Source organism: Vitis vinifera, chromosome 19 (genome assembly GCF_030704535.1).
Source record: "Vitis vinifera cultivar Pinot Noir 40024 chromosome 19, ASM3070453v1".
In the NCBI taxonomy this organism is placed as follows: Eukaryota; Viridiplantae; Streptophyta; class Magnoliopsida; order Vitales; family Vitaceae; genus Vitis; species Vitis vinifera.
In genome coordinates, this window is record NC_081823.1 from 2,333,931 (window position 1) to 2,350,746 (window position 16,816).

General features: G+C 32.7%; 2 protein-coding genes across 8 annotated transcripts; both read right to left on the reverse strand.

The window, feature by feature from the left end:
• Positions 1-705: 705 nt before the first annotated feature.
• On the reverse strand, positions 706-5,247 carry LOC100255645 (D-amino-acid transaminase, chloroplastic). 3 transcript variants are annotated; one of them, XM_019217311.2, is made up of 7 exons: positions 4,941-5,247; positions 4,702-4,850; positions 2,846-4,565; positions 2,700-2,764; positions 2,111-2,286; positions 1,279-1,952; positions 706-995 (listed from the first exon to the last, which is right to left on the reverse strand). In XM_019217311.2, the coding sequence occupies exons 3-7, from the start codon at positions 2,880-2,882 to the stop codon at positions 898-900; spliced, it is 1,050 nt and encodes a 349-aa protein (XP_019072856.1). In that variant the 5' UTR covers positions 2,883-4,565; positions 4,702-4,850; positions 4,941-5,247; the 3' UTR covers positions 706-897. The 3 variants fall into 3 exon arrangements, with proteins under 3 accessions (XP_019072856.1, XP_059591581.1, XP_019072855.1); XM_059735598.1 differs by having other exon boundaries at positions 2,700-2,770; XM_019217310.2 differs by lacking the exons at positions 4,702-4,850; positions 4,941-5,247 and having other exon boundaries at positions 2,700-2,770; positions 2,846-4,239; positions 4,527-4,662.
• A 20-nt stretch (positions 5,248-5,267) lies between these two features.
• Positions 5,268-13,564, reverse strand: LOC100241782 (probable aminotransferase TAT2). 5 transcript variants are annotated; one of them, XM_002282628.5, is made up of 8 exons: positions 13,389-13,564; positions 8,941-9,506; positions 7,629-7,968; positions 7,309-7,527; positions 6,629-6,688; positions 5,973-6,128; positions 5,783-5,876; positions 5,268-5,555 (listed from the first exon to the last, which is right to left on the reverse strand). In XM_002282628.5, exons 2-8 carry the CDS (start codon positions 9,210-9,212, stop codon positions 5,428-5,430), a joined length of 1,269 nt encoding a protein of 422 aa, XP_002282664.1. In that variant the 5' UTR covers positions 9,213-9,506; positions 13,389-13,564; the 3' UTR covers positions 5,268-5,427. The 5 variants fall into 5 exon arrangements, with proteins under 5 accessions (XP_002282664.1, XP_019072853.1, XP_019072851.1 ...); XM_019217308.2 differs by having other exon boundaries at positions 8,941-9,691; XM_019217306.2 differs by having other exon boundaries at positions 8,941-9,741.
• Between the last annotated feature and the right edge of the window lie 3,252 nt (positions 13,565-16,816).

Here is a 16,816-nt window from a genome sequence, read left to right on the forward strand (position 1 = left end):
CAAAATTAATATGAAACTGGCCAAAACAAAACCAATGAAGAAGATGCTTTCTGGATGGTGTATAGTAGGTGCATTGTGCTTATCAAACAAATATATTTAAATACCCACATGGGTATCTCCATCTCTTCCATCAATTATGCATTTAACCATGTAAACGCTTTGAAATCCACGATGGTTCATTGGGCCTAGAACAGAACAGACAATATAGACACGGAAGGGAGCAGGTTGTGAGCTTAGGGCTCAAGGTTGCAGTTTCCTTTCCATGGATACAGAAGAGCAGGGCATTGTGCCCCATGCAGATTGATCGGTGATGTTTTTGTAAAATGTATCAGTGTTTCATGAAATGGAAATATGAAAGGATAATGAACTCCCAAGTTCATCAGCTAGAAATATGAGATGAGGGTCAATTTCAAGTTCAACTAGATATCAGCACATATGCTAGTTTTCACTATCTCCCCATATATTGTTTTGTGTAGCACAACTACTTGTTTGTGGGTGTGTACTTTGTATTTGAAATAGTTTACCCCAGAAAATCAAGGATATTGCTTCAAACTTGTATGATTCAGTTTTGGGAAAATGCCAGTATTTCACCATCTTCAAGCACTTGATGTCACGAGATAATGAACAATTAAGCTTCTAACAGTTCAACTGGCAACTGATAAGCAAAAGAAACCTTGATTTCCATAGAATTTGTTTGCACCAAGATTTAATGATCAGCTTTCTTTTTATTGTTTTATTCTATACTCTTTTCCCAAAGGTGATAAAACAGAGAAGGGACATGAACATAGAGCATGCCTTTGCTGATACTGATTGTGCTCAACAAGAACACACATCAAGATGAGAAGCAGGCTAAGAAATGCATTTCTCTGGCCTCTTCTGATTTGATTTACTGGTTTCCTACGCATAGGTGACCAGCAGCCTGTGTGTTTTAGGGCCTGCTACCATATCATCCCAAAGGAGATCCGAGAGCGCCATCGTTAACTCACCTACCAGTCCTGTCACAAATAAACACACAGTCAATTTGTTGATCAAAAAACTTCTGAGTAGCCCCAACTAGATAAACTGATCAAACAAAAGCCAAAAGTTTTTCCATTTCTATTAGGCACCAATGTGGAAACATGTGGAAACCCCATATCAGAGGGGCACTCCTTTGGTGCAGAGAGGATGGGGTCCCTAAACCTTTGTTTTGTACCATGCAGAAGACTGATTTTTCGGTTTCTGAATGCCTTAGGAGGGAGTGTTCATAAAAAATGTGGGGGAAAGAGGATAGTTGCATACCATCTCCAATGGGCTTTTCATCCCACATGACTATTGGCAGCAGAGGAAGAGTACTTCCTACATACATCATTTCAGCTGAACCTTTAGCTTCCTCCACTGTAACATTGGCGGTTCGTACATCTTTCAGTCGTCCCTGCTCAACCAACTTGGGGGCCAGTTCCAGAAGCCTCTTCGCAGTGCACCCACTGAGGATCTTGTCAAAAAATGGCAAGATAAGCTCCTTGTCATGAGTTATGAAAGCCACATTCACATTTGGACCTTCTGCAATGTAGCCTTCCTCATCAACCCAGATGGAAGCAAATGCTCCCTTCTCTTCAGCTTCCATTACAGAAAGGACATTTGGGAGGTAGTTTACATTTTTCGTAGTGGCAAATAGAGGTGACTTCATGGGGATGGTGGATGTTATCACTTTAACCCCTTCTCTGTGCTGATAAATCTTATCCTTTATGACTACAGCATAGAATGCAGATGTTGGGCATCCTGAGGGTGAGAGAAGGAAATTCCCAGGACCTGAAGTCAACCAGAATCTTAGAGTTCCTTCTGTGCATCGCGATGCTGCTGTCAGTTGAACAAGAATGCTGCGAAGCGTTGACCGAGGAAATGGGGAGGAAATCTTTGCCTTTGCTGCTGATCTGAGGAACCGATCAAGATGGGCATCCAGCTCATATAAGTATCTGTGGAAGCAGCAGGTTCAGCGAGCTTAGTACTTGCTATATGCAAACAACCGAAAATTCTTTCCCAGACTCCCTCTTCAAATTCGTCATATTCCCCACAAGTTATGAAGTTGAAGACATGTGAATATATATACATAGAAGAGAATAATGATTCCTACCCATTGAGAATTATAGATGTATCAAACACACCATGCCCTCTGTGGACCATATGGTCATCTATTGGGATCACCATCATGGCTGGATCAAGAATAATTCCACCGAAAACGCTGGAATACATTGCTGGATATGGCTTCTCCTTCCCAGAGTCCCACTTCTCATGCAGCTTTTCAACCAACTGATTCATACAACAAAAGAAAGAGAAAACCAAACCAAAGACAGCCCAGATGTTAAAAATATAGTAAAACAACTCAGTGCCAGACTTTGTGGCCATCTTGGCTAGTTCAGTGGATAGAAGCAAAGTCTAGACGTTGAATGAACTTCTCCAGAAAGTTTTCGGTTTAATGGTAAGGAATTGAACAACTTAAAGCAGAAAGGCAAAAAGGCAGAAGGCAAAATGGTTTTTCCAATAGTATATTTTTTAATCCTGATCCAAATCATATTCCAAAACATTCCAAACTGTGATATAAGAGCACCTCCAGTGTGATAGTATGATGCTCATGAAAGAGAAATATGGGGGCTGAACTCCAGAGTAGCACTGCAGTGGCTAAAGAAAATCAAAATCAAGCCTTACAAAACTAGGTTTTATACCTCAGATGATGATGAGAACACATGAACCCTAAACTCAGTGTCTCTCTCAACCTCTGCTCCAGTCACTGCATCTTCATCAAACACATGGACTATCAGATTAAACCAAATAGAAAACCCACCAAAAACCCATAAAGAACAAGTATTACCTGACTTCTGATCTGAAGGGGAGTTGCAGTTTTCCATGGCTAGGGAAAGATCACTGAAAACTCAGCTATGAATGGAAAGGAAAAGGAAATGCTGGATAGTATCGATCAGATGATACCAACAATGATTTATTGTCTGTGTTGATATAATATTTTATTCCCTGGGAATGAGGAGTGAGAATGAGCATTTCATCCCTTTTCTCCCAAATGATTATGGTAATGGAATAAAAATAGAAGGAAGGAATCCATTTTTTGATTTGAACAGCCAGTAATTTGTCTTGCCGTGTTTGGGCAGAACTCAAGCGTGGTCAACCTCCAAGACAAAGATCAGGCGGCGACTTCCGTATTTTCTACCATGAATCTGTCCTGTAATAACTTGGCCTTGAATAGGCAATTGGGTTGGTGAGTTGGTTAACTTGGTTCATCCTCGTCACCATGCCACATCAGTTTGACAACGACTGATTACCTACCATCTGGTGGATCTCCATGTATTTGGTCACGCCAACAATTTGATCCTTATCTTCTATTTTCATGCTTGTGTAAGTTCAGCATGGTTTCGGAATATGGTGAGTTCTTCTATTTGGAATGGTCTCTGTTGGACCTTCTTTTGGAATTCACTCTACAGAATGTAGAGAGCAAGAGGCCAGAAGTTGATGAGGGCTGAACCTAACATCAATCATCTAATGTTCTTTGAAGACAAAAAAACAGCAGAGGGTTCAGGATTTTTAACTTAAGGTCACTAGTTTTCTTGATAAAAGATGAGGTTGGTGGACCTGATGTTGAATAAATGTTGTTTGGACTATTTAAGTCACTCAAATAGGTTAGGGAACAAGCTCAAACCTGCCCAAATGATTTGGAATTCGACCATCCCAACCAACCTGGAAAGGTTCTTTAAAAATATAGTACAGTCAAGCATGGCTGCTCAGTAGGATAACCTTTGTTTTGTATTTATGCAGAGAAAGGCAAATGGTAAGACAAGCACAATCAGCAGTTGGATTCAAGCATGTTTTTTGATCAAGCTAAGTTTACCTATACACAGCATTTGTTCCAGAATTTCATGCTTCTAGGGTGGTTTATTATGAGAAAGTTAACATTGTATTGATAACTTATCTAACTACGAGCTCTCTGAATCACTACTGGTCTCAGTGACAGTTGAAGCCCACAAGTGTTTGTACCAAATTCACCAAAAAAGGAAGCTCTAACATTAGCTATGACTTATTAGCAAAAAGCAGTACAAACGGAGCTGAAGGCGAACGATGATTCAATGTTGTGATTGAAAATAGCCATACAATGGAACAAGAATCCAAGGTGCAGGGGTGTCGGTTGCTGCTCTGTTGGTTGACTACAAACTTTTACTCTTCACTAATATCTTCCTGTAGTGAAAGTTTCTGCTTCACCTGCATGGCAGAAAGATATTAGTAGTAGTGGTTGACAATAAGCAGGACAGCTCCATAAAACCATATTCATATAAACATACAGAAAAGCAGATCTGCTATTTCCTCTCTATTACATCCATGGATTTCTATGGTTTATGCGGGCGAGTAATGAACAGGGTTCTCCTTTATCTTTTCCCAACAAATATCTGAGCCAAATTTTCATATATTGATATGCACAAGTTCAACAGACCATCATATCAAACCAGTAGAAAAATTGCCAGAACCTGAACAAAGATAAGAAGACTCACCTGGCTTCATCAGAAGAGGACTAGCGATTTTCCATGGCTCTGAAACAATCACAGAAAGCTTAGCAATGAATAGAGGAAGAGAAGTTATTGATTATGGAAAGGAATATGAATACTATCATCTGGATTGTCCAGATGATATACCAATAATTAATGCTTACATCATAACAAAACTTACCAGATGATATACAAGCATGAAGAGGGGAATCCACTTTTATGTTGATCAACTTGCAGCTTTCTGGGTACTGTTTTCTTTCATGGGTATTGCCAAAACTTACCCTATGGCATCCAGAGAGGGTCCAAAAAAAGAACCTCAAGAGCAAGAGGCTGGAAATTAAAGACAATGTAGAATGATGAAAAAAAACAGTAAAGGCTTAAAATTTTGACTTAATTTAATTAAAAAAAATGTAATGCTACCTGAAGAATTTTGACTTGATTAACTGCCTAAGCTTGATCCCTTCACAACCCACCTGAAGAATTCATAAAAATATAATGCGATCAAGTAAGCCTGCTCTGCAGGACAAACTTTGCATTATATATTTCTGCACACTAAAGCATTTGGATTCAAGCATGTTTCTGATCATGCTAATTTCTACCTGTGAGGAACTTGCTCATGAAGTTTTAGACAGTTCCTGGTTCCTCATATTCATCCTTCTAACAATGTGACTACAAGCTATCTGAATCATAACCTGTCTCAGTAAACACAAAGCCCAGAAGTGTTCATACCAAATTCACCAAAGAGGAAGCTCTGAAGGTCCAAATATTTATTTGTTAAGGAATTATTACTACCATCACAAATAGAATTGTAGCAAAGAATTATTCAATGCGTCATTTACAAGAACTATACAGAAGAACAAAAATCCAAGACGATGTTGTAGGTCACTGCTGTTGGATGACTTGATTTTTAGTTGCTATGTTGTATATTACTGTGCCTATGGTAGAAAGATTTTATCCTCTCTAAACCTTCTTCAAGAAAGGATGGATCAGCAGCAAAGGTAATGCGAAGCCAATTCTTCAGTCCCACTGCAACTCCTGAAAAGAGAAAGGTCGATCTTGTCTGTTAGGAGTTGGGAAGATGCTTGAAACTTAAAAACAAGTTGGCTTGAAATTTATCTAATGTGCTACAATTTTGTCTGTGACTCAGGTTGTATTTGGAGCCAAAACAACCTAGAATTATGGCCAATGAACCCGACCTTCCGAGAAAGGCAACAAGAAAAAATTATAGTTTCAAATTTAGGGGTCTGATGTTCATTTCTCACCTGGAAGAATGATCACCGATTCCTCTTTGGCCAGCTTGAAACAGAAGTCAATATCATCATTAATATCTTCCAGTAGTGAAAGGTTCAGCTTCACCTGCATTTCAAAAAAAAAAATGATTAAACAATAAGCAAGATTACTCCATAAAAACCACTTTATAACATAGAGCGGAAATTTCAGTTATTTTCTCACCATTACAGCCATGGATCCCTCTGGTTTATGTGGGCAAGTAATGCAAGGGATCTCCTGGATCTTTTCCAAACAAATATCCGAGGCCTGCTTTAGTATGTTGATGGTTTTCTTAAAGAAAGTCCCATCAGTTTGCTCCATGATACGAGGGACTGCAGCCTGAACACCAAAAATATTTTCACAAAAAAGGAAAAAAGAAAATAAGCGAGTGGATTATTGGCATGCACAAAGTTTGATAATCTTTCAGCTCAAATTAAAAACCCCAGGAAAAAAAGAAAACCTTCAGACTAAAAGTCTATGGATTTCAGTGTAAATGAACAATAACCATGAAAACTCTCTAACACGGGATAAAATTTTACCCAACAAAAATTTCTCAGAAATAATATAATGTCTAAGGCTCAGGATAAAGTCGATTAAGAGAAAAGATTGGTTGGATTGCATCCATGAACTTGGTACTTTTCTATGTTCTTGCTCTTGATCAGCTTGCTCTTTGTACTGTGACTGCTATATTAGCAACCAATTTTCATATTTTGGTCCAAGAATAGTTAGCATCTACGCATGAATTAGTAGGTTCAATTGGTAGAAGCTAAGCACTAAATTGTCTAACAGAATGCTAAAAAAGAGCATGATCTTTAGAACAAGTTTGCAAGATACCATACCTGAATGAATGTTGCAGGACCTCCTAAAATATCAAAATACTTCTTCAAGCGCTCAACAATCTGAAAAGAAGAACAATAGGATGTATTGGCATTAGTGAGGGATAGTGAGTTAATTAACAAAACCATCACATGCCTGCATCAACACTCAATGTTTCAACTATGAGATTTAAAACTCAGAAAGAAAACGAAAAATAAGTAAATATTGAATTGTTGATCCCACGTGGCTGCACAGTAGGCCATTATCATCAATTTAGTGACAGAAAAAGAGTGCACAGACCCAGATAAGAAAATCTGAAGATAGAAATCATGCAGAGCAATCAAGTGAAGCTATCTCTTTTGAGCAAAGGCATCCTATTTTAGCATGGTGTGATCGTTCAATTATTGAGAATAATGAAGTCTGCTATTGTAAAATTAGTGTTCATATTGAAGCAGCCACATGTAAACCAACCATAAATTAGAAATCATCTGGTGCAACCAAAGGCATAAGAGAAAGGCTATGTGTGATAGACAGATATAACCTTACATATTTATTGTCACTATTGAGCCGTGAAAGATCTTCATACAGACAGTGGAATAAATATTACAACACATGGATTATATGCTCATATGCTGAATACCCTATGGAAGTGATGGTTCAAGATAATTGAGAAGCATTATGAGAGAAAGAGAGGGAGAGGAACCTTGGGAGTAATGAACAAGCAGCTGGGATCAGTTATCACAAACCAACCCAGGCGCCAACCAGGAACTATCCATCTCTTTGATAGAGATCCAAGAGTAAGAACTGGAACAATCGATCCAAAAACTCCCATTGGCACAAATGGGTTACCCCCAAAAGCAAGGTGCCCATAGACTTCATCAGCAATGACAGGAATGCTGAGCTTCCTTGCAGTTTCTGCAGTCTAATGGCCAAACACTTTTCAGTACAATTCTAATTGTAGAAAGTCTCTATGAAGCAAAGAACTGAATGTGCAGAGCTCAAAGCCAGTTCCTAAACACTAACCTTCTTCAAATGTTGATAAGAATATACACTCCCGCAAGGATTGTTGGGGTTTATAATTACCAATGCGACAGTATTCTGATCAGCAAGGGCTTTGATAGCATCAAGATCAGCTTCCCACCCCTTCTCAGGGAGAAGATCATAGTAACGAACTTCTAGACCTCTAAAAGAAGCAGAAAGTTGATAAATTGGGAAACCTGGATTTGGAATCAAGATATTTGCACCAGGACGAGCAAGAATTGACAATGCAACATCAATAGCTTGTGTGCAGCCAGATGTGATAAAAACATCATCAAGCGATAACTTATATGGAAGATCCCGAGACAGATATTCAGCAATTGCCCTGTTAAAAGGGAAAACATGTTAGGATTAGAGATGTCAATTCTTAATTACATAACTGATCTCAATGTCAAATTTAAACCGAAACCCTATGAAATTGTAGTATTGTTTGACACTAGTAAAGTGAAACATCTCCCCCAAAGAAAATAAAGAACTGCACAGAGAGAGATCCATATTAGTACTTTTTCCATTGATTTTAACAAGCATTTAGCAATTTCTATTAAATCTTTTCGCACTTAATTTCTCAAGCAAAAGGAGTTGGGACTCAGTGCTGGAAATAGACTTACATTCACTGTAGAATTAAACCACTGTTCCTTTGACATAACAGGATAATATGAAGCTTTGTTAGTAATGGGGACTTGAAGAGAGAGTGAAATACCCTAATACCCTCAACTTGATAGATTTTTATTTCATCATGCCTAATAATAAATTGTAGAATTTCTAATTTCAAACTCTCTACACAGAACTCATAAATTGGCAACTTGATGAGAAGACCAAGCCCAATTACTTTTCAAGAACAAATCAATTGAAATTCTGGAATACTTTCAACTGCAATTGGGAGAAATAGGTAATAGGAGCTAGATTAAACAGACCCAGATTCATGTTTACAGATTACAGACCCAGGAAATTTTCCTAGCAACAATGAACTGCAACTACGAGAATAATAACCTATGAATTTAGGTCGTAATTAATGAGAAATTAAAGCATTTATGAAATCAAGCCATCAAATTCTTCCATAAACAATGAATTGTAGCCTATAATGTAAAAATCTAGATGCAAATTATCCAAACAGAGTGAAGAGACACCATCCTAAACCCAATTAAAAACAAACCCACAAAGAAAATCCCCAAATCAAAGAGAGGGAGGGTAGAAACAACAAATTCAAGAACAAGCACTTGGGAAATTAAAGCAAGAAAAACCCAGAAAAAAAAAATGCAGCAGAAGTATAATCAGAAAGAGAGTTATTTGCCATTACTTTCTTGCTTGAGGAAGACCCGAAGTTGGGGCATAGCCATTGTACTTGTTGGATTCAACAGCATCAACAACAGATTCTGTGGCAACATGGCTGGTGTGGAAGCAAGTGTAGACTGAAGGGTCACCCATACCCAGAGAGATGAGTCTCTTGTTGTTGCCCTCATCAATGTTGGCCATCAACAGGCTGATAAGGCCTTTGATGGTGATTGTAGTTGTTGTATCAGGCCCGTTCTCAGCGTCCTCAAAACCCCATTTATTTGTTCCATTCTCCATTTCTTCTTCCTCCTCTTTTTCTTGTCCCTCTTTTCGTACTCCTGGCCTCTTTATCTTGTATCTTGTCCCAGAGAATCAGGCTCTGGGCTGCTCAGGCTCTGACGTAGGGACAGTGACAGGATAAACACTAGTGGAAGGAGAATGGGAGTGCATGCCCAACACCACACGTTGAAGTTGAAACCTCTGGGAGATTTGCATGGAAACAAAAAACACTCATCTCCTTTTATAGAGGCACGCAACAGTTGTTTTCAAATCCCTGATTCTGTGCTCCTTCCTCTTGACACGTTCCAGGCCCTGGAATGTCATTTCACCAAATTTCTAAGGGTCCCCTTGAAGCCCAACTTCCACCCAATTTCAGAGTGCCAACCATACTTCAACATAAATGAATAGCATATCCCCATGTGATTTAGTAGATAGATATTTGTAGGCAGAAATAGGTCTTCGGATACTTCAGTCAATCTTGCCTCTTATGAATCAAACTATTCTATCAAAAAGGGATCAAATGATCTCAAATTCGTAAACGTAACCTCTTTCATACATGTCATTAAAGTAGACAAAAGTCTCCAATTAGATTCCATAAATAGACATAAATCATACTAATACTACTTTAAATGGAACCTTTTAAAAAAAGTATAAGTCACATCTAACATAATTAATGTCAAACACAAAACGATTATGTCTTTCAACCGTCCGATTATAATACTAAAAAAATACCACAAATCAATTGATATCATATGTCTCATTCAGATTTTATTAGTCTATAGAATTATTTGATTAAAAGGGTTTCTCAAAACCCAATTTTTGAAATTTAATCTTTCACCCTTTTTTGATATCATTTGAACAAAAATACCTTCATTATGTTCTTATAAAAATAACGTTAATACTTGAAATAGAAAAAGACATTTATATAAAATAAAAAATTGATTGTTTTTCTAAATAAAATATGGGATGATTTAGATTTTTGATTTAGAAATTATTTCATCATTTTTAATCAAATATTTATATCATAATTTTTGTCTTCGATATATTTGGAAGATAAATTCAAATAAGAGAATGGTCATAAGTTATAACTACTATCAAGAATGAAAGAACAACTCCTCATTTTCCACTTAAAATATCGAGAATGATCCATTTTTCAAAAGGCATGACTTTACAAAGATCCAAGTCCTTTTATTTGGGTTAGGTTTTCAGACTTTTTGGTGACACTAATTTTGGGTGATGCCCTACTTCCAAAATGTTATTTTGTCGTTTTGACTTAGTCAATGTGTAAAGGAGAATGAATTTTGGTGGATGTCACTTTCAAAGATTTTTAGTGGAATTATAATGGGCCAAGGAGCATATTTCGACCCACATAAATGAACCCTTTTTTTTATAACTCTTACTATAATTGTGGTAAACAATTTCTCAAATAAAAATGAATAAAACAAAAAGGGATGATTTTCATTGTCAAACCCAAAAGCTTTTTAAAATTTTTCAAAAAAAAAATCATTAAAAATGTCAAATATTCAACCATTTTAAAGAATAAACCATTACCACCAAAAATAAAATAAAATACAATAAATAAATAAATTAGTGGAAAATAAATGGTTACACAAATTTAGTGTACACCCACAAAATTGAGACATCTACATCAATCTTCCTTTGGGATGTGACGAGACAGACCCTACCCTCTTAATGGGTGGAGTTGTATTTAGGTTTTGGTTTATTTAATTAGTAGATAAGACTGAAAATAAAATAAAAACTATATAGCAACCTTTGAGTCTATTCGTCACATGCATTACACCTACAACTTTAAGATAAAGTTGGTCTTATGTCATTAATATTGCATCTATAAAAGAGGTGTGTTTAAATTTGGCCCTACAATAAATTAAATCATCTTCGATGTCAAAGAAAAGTTTAAGTAGGATTTAGAGAATGTTTGGCACTGATATAAAAAAATATTTATGGGTTTTATAATACTTTAAAATTTTAATAATTCAAGTATTATAAAGTTTAGAAACACTTTCTATAATTATTGTTAAATGCAGTCTTAATTTTAGATTATATCTTAAATTATTAAGTTTTAATTTTAGATTACATGTTAAATTATATCTCATTGGACCAACCAACAACCCGTCATGACTTTGACCCCAAGCTAGGGTTTACTTTTGGTGCCATGGACATGGGTCTAATCTCCCAATTGAAGCATACAAGCCATAGGCCCATGTTGCTTGAGCTAGGCCCAATTGTGGAATGGCAAAGAAATAGTCATAACAAGGTCCAATTTCAGGCAGGCCCAATTGGAAAATGTAGGAAAATGAAAATCCTATTTGAGAGAGCTTCTAAAATGTTAACCTTGTGTTTGGCTCGGGACAATTTGAAGGAAAATGCCATGGAAAAATGATAGAATGAATAAAAATAAATAAATAAAATATTTGATTAAAATTGATGAAACAATCCTAAAAATTATAAATCTAACTCTTTTCATATTTTGTCTCGAAAAATAATTTATTTTTTACACAAATATCATTTATTATTTTAAGTATTTATGGGTAGATTTTAAAACAAAATATTATTTTTATAATAAAATAATAAGAATATTTTGTTAAAATAAGATAAAAAAATATGAAAAGTTGAATTTTAAAATTTGGATTTTCATTAACCTTTTAAATTAAATAATCCAAAATAAATAAATTTTAAACTTATTTTTATATTTTCTCTTTTATTTAAAGTTTAAATAATTAAAATATATATAGAGAGATATATAATTTGTGGAGAGAAAAAAAACATATCTTAGCATTAAATATATATATATATATATATATATATTATGTGATTAAGTTTTTAAGAGATTTATTAAAAGAGACAAGGACAGGACACACCAAAAGATGATTGGACCAAATAACAACTCTAAAGATGTGGGACCCAATCAGGGAAAATTTAGCCACGTGTCAGGCTGGGGGAGGCATGCCTGCCTGCACCTCCCAAAACTGGAGGAACCCCGAAACAGTAGAACAATGATTTGGTCATCAGAGGCTCAGCTTTTAAATGGCTACTGTTTATAGGTATTTGTAGCACAGTCACACCCTATGATTACTCTCCCCTCCATAAACATGAGTCCAGCTTTAATTATATAATTCGCACCCCATCATTTCAATCTACTCCCGTCCTCTTGTCAACGTCATCCGATGGTGACTACACCTTCCTCCACTCCTTCCGTACCGTTGGATCTTTAAACACCCCCTACGGTTTCTAACTATTGCCGCCTCTACGGTTTGTCAGGTAACCAATGAGATCACGCCACGTTGGCATGAAAATAGTACTCATAAATGCATTAAGTTGTTAAAGGGCAAATTTAAACCAATCAAGGTGTTCCGAACTATTACGTCATGTTTGGTTGCAAAAAATATAAGAAAAAAATTTTATTTTTTCCGATTTCACTTTATAAAATATATATTATTAAAATTTATATATTTAAAAATAAAGTAAAACAAGATTAATGAAACACATAAAAATAATTTATTATTTTTTTTTTCATATTTTTTTTTAAGAAAAAATTTAATCAACCCTACTAAACATGTTTTATTTAATTTAATTAAATTAAAAATTCTCATTCACAATAATATAAAGTATTTCAATAGGAATTTGACATTTATACAATCATAATAATTAAATGGAAAACATAGATTTAATATATATATATATATATAATTGTAAAAAATATTAATTTTTTTTTATAAATATGAGTTTCTATTTTTCTTTTTTCTTTTTTCATATTGAAGCTTTTACTTAAAATACCTGATAGCATTTTGACATAGAACAAAATTACACTTTTAAGACCCCTATCCTAATATTTAGATATAAAATAAATAAATAAAAATATTTTGATAATAATAAAGTGAGATTTTGATTGGTCCTTTAAGAATTATATGATCTCCATTTTCCATTGTATAAATTTTTATAAAATATTTAATAAATCTTTTATAATATTGCTTCGTCCTTTAAGAATTATAATTTGCCTTCAACTTCATTTTGCCATATAGCTAATTTTTATAAGAAAAAAAAAACAACGAAACTTTTAAATTTTCTATAATTGATTCGAAATAGACTCTTAAAAAAATAGTCGTAATTTTAAAAAGAATCTCGAATAATCAAAATTTAACAATGGAAAATAAGTGCAAAGGAAGAAGAACTCACTAGCAAAATACCCAAAAGAAAGTTGTGAAGGTTCCTCCTCAATTCCTCAAATGATCTCCACAAAATTCCCTTTGTGCCTTGGCCATTTATATAGAAAGCAAGGGAAGAGCAAGATAAGCTTCAAAGTATTGGTGGTTATCATCAAACCAACGACTATAACACATGATTGGATTATTGGGTTGACGGAAAGTTGGGATGGAGGAAAGAATTACAAGTAGGATATTGAATACGTGTAGGAGTAATCTTCCTTTCTCTCCCTCTTGTCCTTTTTCACAAGTTTTAAGTTTGTAGGGCTAAAATTTCTATTTAAACCATTTAACAAAATTTTCTTCTTCTTCCTTATTTGTTTCTTTTTCTCATAGGTTTCAACTTTTTATTAAAGCAACTGATTTTCTAATTTTAAATATTTTATTTTATTTTTTTATTAATTTATTTATTGGTTGATTGGATATAGTATTAAATAGAATAAGAGATATGATTTTATATCATGTTCCATGTTTGGTCGGTAAGAAAAAAATAAGTATTTACCCATTAATATGAAAATATGGAGAGAAAAAAAACTCAAATTTTTTTAAATCATTGTTATTTTTATCTATTTAAAAATAAATTAAAATACATATAATCACTTTATTTAAAAACAATAATAATAAGAGGTTTTAACTTTTTATTAAAGCAACTGATTTTCTAGTTTTAAATAATTTATTTTATTTTTTTATTAGTTTATTTATTGGTTGATTGGATATAGTATTAAATAGAATAAGATATATGATTTTATATCATGTTTCATGTTTGATCAATAAGAAAAAAATAAGTATTTACCCACTAATATGAAAATATGGAGAGAAAAAAAACTCAAATTTTTTTAAATCATTGTTATTTTTATCTATTTAAAAATAAATTGAAATACATATAATCACTTTATTTAAAAACAATAACAATAAGAGGTTTTAACTTTTTATTAAAACAATTGATTTTCTAATTTTAAATAATTTATTTTTTTATTTTTTGTTAATTTATTTATTGATTGATAAGATATAATAAGAAATATGATATTATATCATATTTCATATTTGGTCAGCAATGAGATATGAATCATACTAAATTGTGAAAAATGTGAGTAGTTGCTCACTAATATGAAAATATGGAGAAAAAAACTCAAAATTTTTAATGTGTCTATTTAATTATTCCCTAAAATCCCTTTTACTTGTGATATAATTAACGTCAATTGACAATTAAACTTTTTCACATCAATATTTCACTCAAATAATAAATTTAAAAGGAAGTAATAATAATAAATCTAAAATGAGTTTTTTTTTTTTTATAATTGAAAACAAGTTAACAAAAATAAAAAATAATTAATTGATTAAAATGGATAAAAAAATTCAAAATTTATAAAATTAATATTTTCCATTTTTGAACTTAAAGAATAATTAATTTTTTATATAAATACCATTTAATATTTTAATTATTTACATATGTGTCTTAAAATAAATAATTATTTAAAAATATATATATTTGTGTCTACAATTAGTATTTTTTTAAAGTGAAAAAAAAAAAAAAAAACTAGAGGTTTAATCTCATAGATGGGATTTCATCCCTTTTAATCAAATAATCTAATAAACAATTATTCATACCAATAGAGAAAAAAAGGAAGGTCAATGGTCAAAAACCAATGTTTTGAAGACTATGATAATTTCATGCAAGATTGAAAAGATGTGTACAAATCAACACACATAAAGAGGACTAGGTCAATGGGATCAAATCATCCATCCTCATCAAACATCCAAAGGGCACAAGGGCCAAGCCCATATATGTTTAAATGATGGGTCCCTACACAAATCAAAGTCACATTGGGATTCTCATTTTCCCATCAACCAATCACCCATCCAACTTTCGAGATAATCATCAAAACCCCCCTCCCCAATAGATCAATCAATTGGGAGATTTTGGTCCATGGTCCAATTCTCTTGTCGTGGGTTGATTGATGTGATCTTCTTTTACTTCGCATCTAATTTTAGGAACCACGATTTTCCCATTCTTGGATAAATTTCAAAATCAACATGAAAAATCAAAACTATACATTTTTGGGTCCACTTTTGCCTTTTTTATATGCCTAAAAGCATATTAAATTCATTAAAATATGTTGTAATTGTTTTTCTTTTTCCTAAATGTATATAATAATTAATTTATTGGTAGAATAACTTAAATATAACCTATTTAGAATCATGTATTAGTATTATTAGAGTTATATTAGGGAGAGCTTCTCCAACACAAAAATAACTTATGATATTTAAATAAACTTTTTGAGAAAGTTTCAATAAAACGTGATTCTTATAATTTTGAATATAATATATATAACTATTTTTAGTAATATGATGTATAAATAAAAAATAATAACTTTCAAAATTAATATTTACCATATTATGTTTAGTGGATCCAATACAACATATGATAGGATAAAGGAAGTGTACATCGCATTGTATGGTATCCCATCCTATATTCAATTGGTGATAGGATAAGATAAATTATCTTATCACTTATTATATCTTATATTTAATTTACTTATGATATATTAATCTAGAGGTAAAATGTAAGATATGAATATCCTATGTATTATAATTTTTTTTTTGTCAGTTTTTATTATAAAATTAAAATTTAAAAATAGTTTATAAAATATATTGTAAAATTATATATATCGATATTATATATATATGTTATTAATTTATTGTTATTTCTATATATTGAATAACATGATAATAAAATTTAAATATCCTAATTAAAAATATTGTTAAACATCATATAAATTTAATATTTTTAAAAATAAAAAATATTATAATATAATATATATTATTATAAATATTAAAAAATAATATATATTCTTATATTACAAACTTTAAAAAAGAATGTAACAGTCTTATTAGATATGTTATTGGATTTAATATCAAAATATATCGTATTATATTAAAAATTATATCTTATAATATATATTTTCTATTCAATAGAATATAATATTTTAATATATATATTCTATCTTATTTTATCCTTAAAAACAAACAAATATATAGGTAATAGATGGGAATATGACTTTGTTGGAGGGGGATATGTTCTCTTGTGACAAAACAAATTTGTATCACGAAAAAGACCTTAAGTTAGTGGGTGGTGTAGACATAAAAATGGACACACCGTGCCAATCATTGCGTTGCTAAAGATGGGTTTGGTCCAAGGGAAAACAGGTCCACTTTTTTATGCCCGAGCATAGAAAATCCAAATTCTATTGCCCATTTTTCGAAGAAGTTTTTCTTGATTCAAGAAAGGAATCTCCTTCTTCGCAAAAATTGTGGAAAAATATTAATGATTTATTATTCATTCTTCACTTTATGAACAATTGCAAAAATCATCATTGTATTTTCATTAGTGTTTTATTTAAT

What these genes read in the sequence shown, in the direction of transcription:
- LOC100241782 (XM_002282628.5), bottom strand. Translation starts at nt 9,212, where the DNA reads ATGGAGAATGGAACAAATAAATGGGGTTTTGAGGACGCTGAGAACGGG. An exon ending in GGTCTTCCTCAAGCAAGAAA is followed by an intron (nt 7,969 to 8,940) that starts GTAATGGCAAAT and finishes CCCTTTTAACAG; the next exon opens with GGCAATTGCTGAATATCTGT. An exon ending in AGGGATCCATGGCTGTAATG is followed by an intron (nt 5,877 to 5,972) that starts GTGAGAAAATAA and finishes TTTGAAATGCAG; the next exon opens with GTGAAGCTGAACCTTTCACT.
- LOC100255645 (XM_059735598.1), bottom strand. Translation starts at nt 2,882, where the DNA reads ATGGAAAACTGCAACTCCCCTTCAGATCAGAAGTCAG. An exon ending in CCCTTCAGATCAGAAGTCAG is followed by an intron (nt 2,771 to 2,845) that starts GTAATACTTGTT and finishes TGTTTGATGAAG; the next exon opens with ATGCAGTGACTGGAGCAGAG. An exon ending in TGTTCTCATCATCATCTGAG is followed by an intron (nt 2,287 to 2,699) that starts GTATAAAACCTA and finishes TGTATGAATCAG; the next exon opens with TTGGTTGAAAAGCTGCATGA.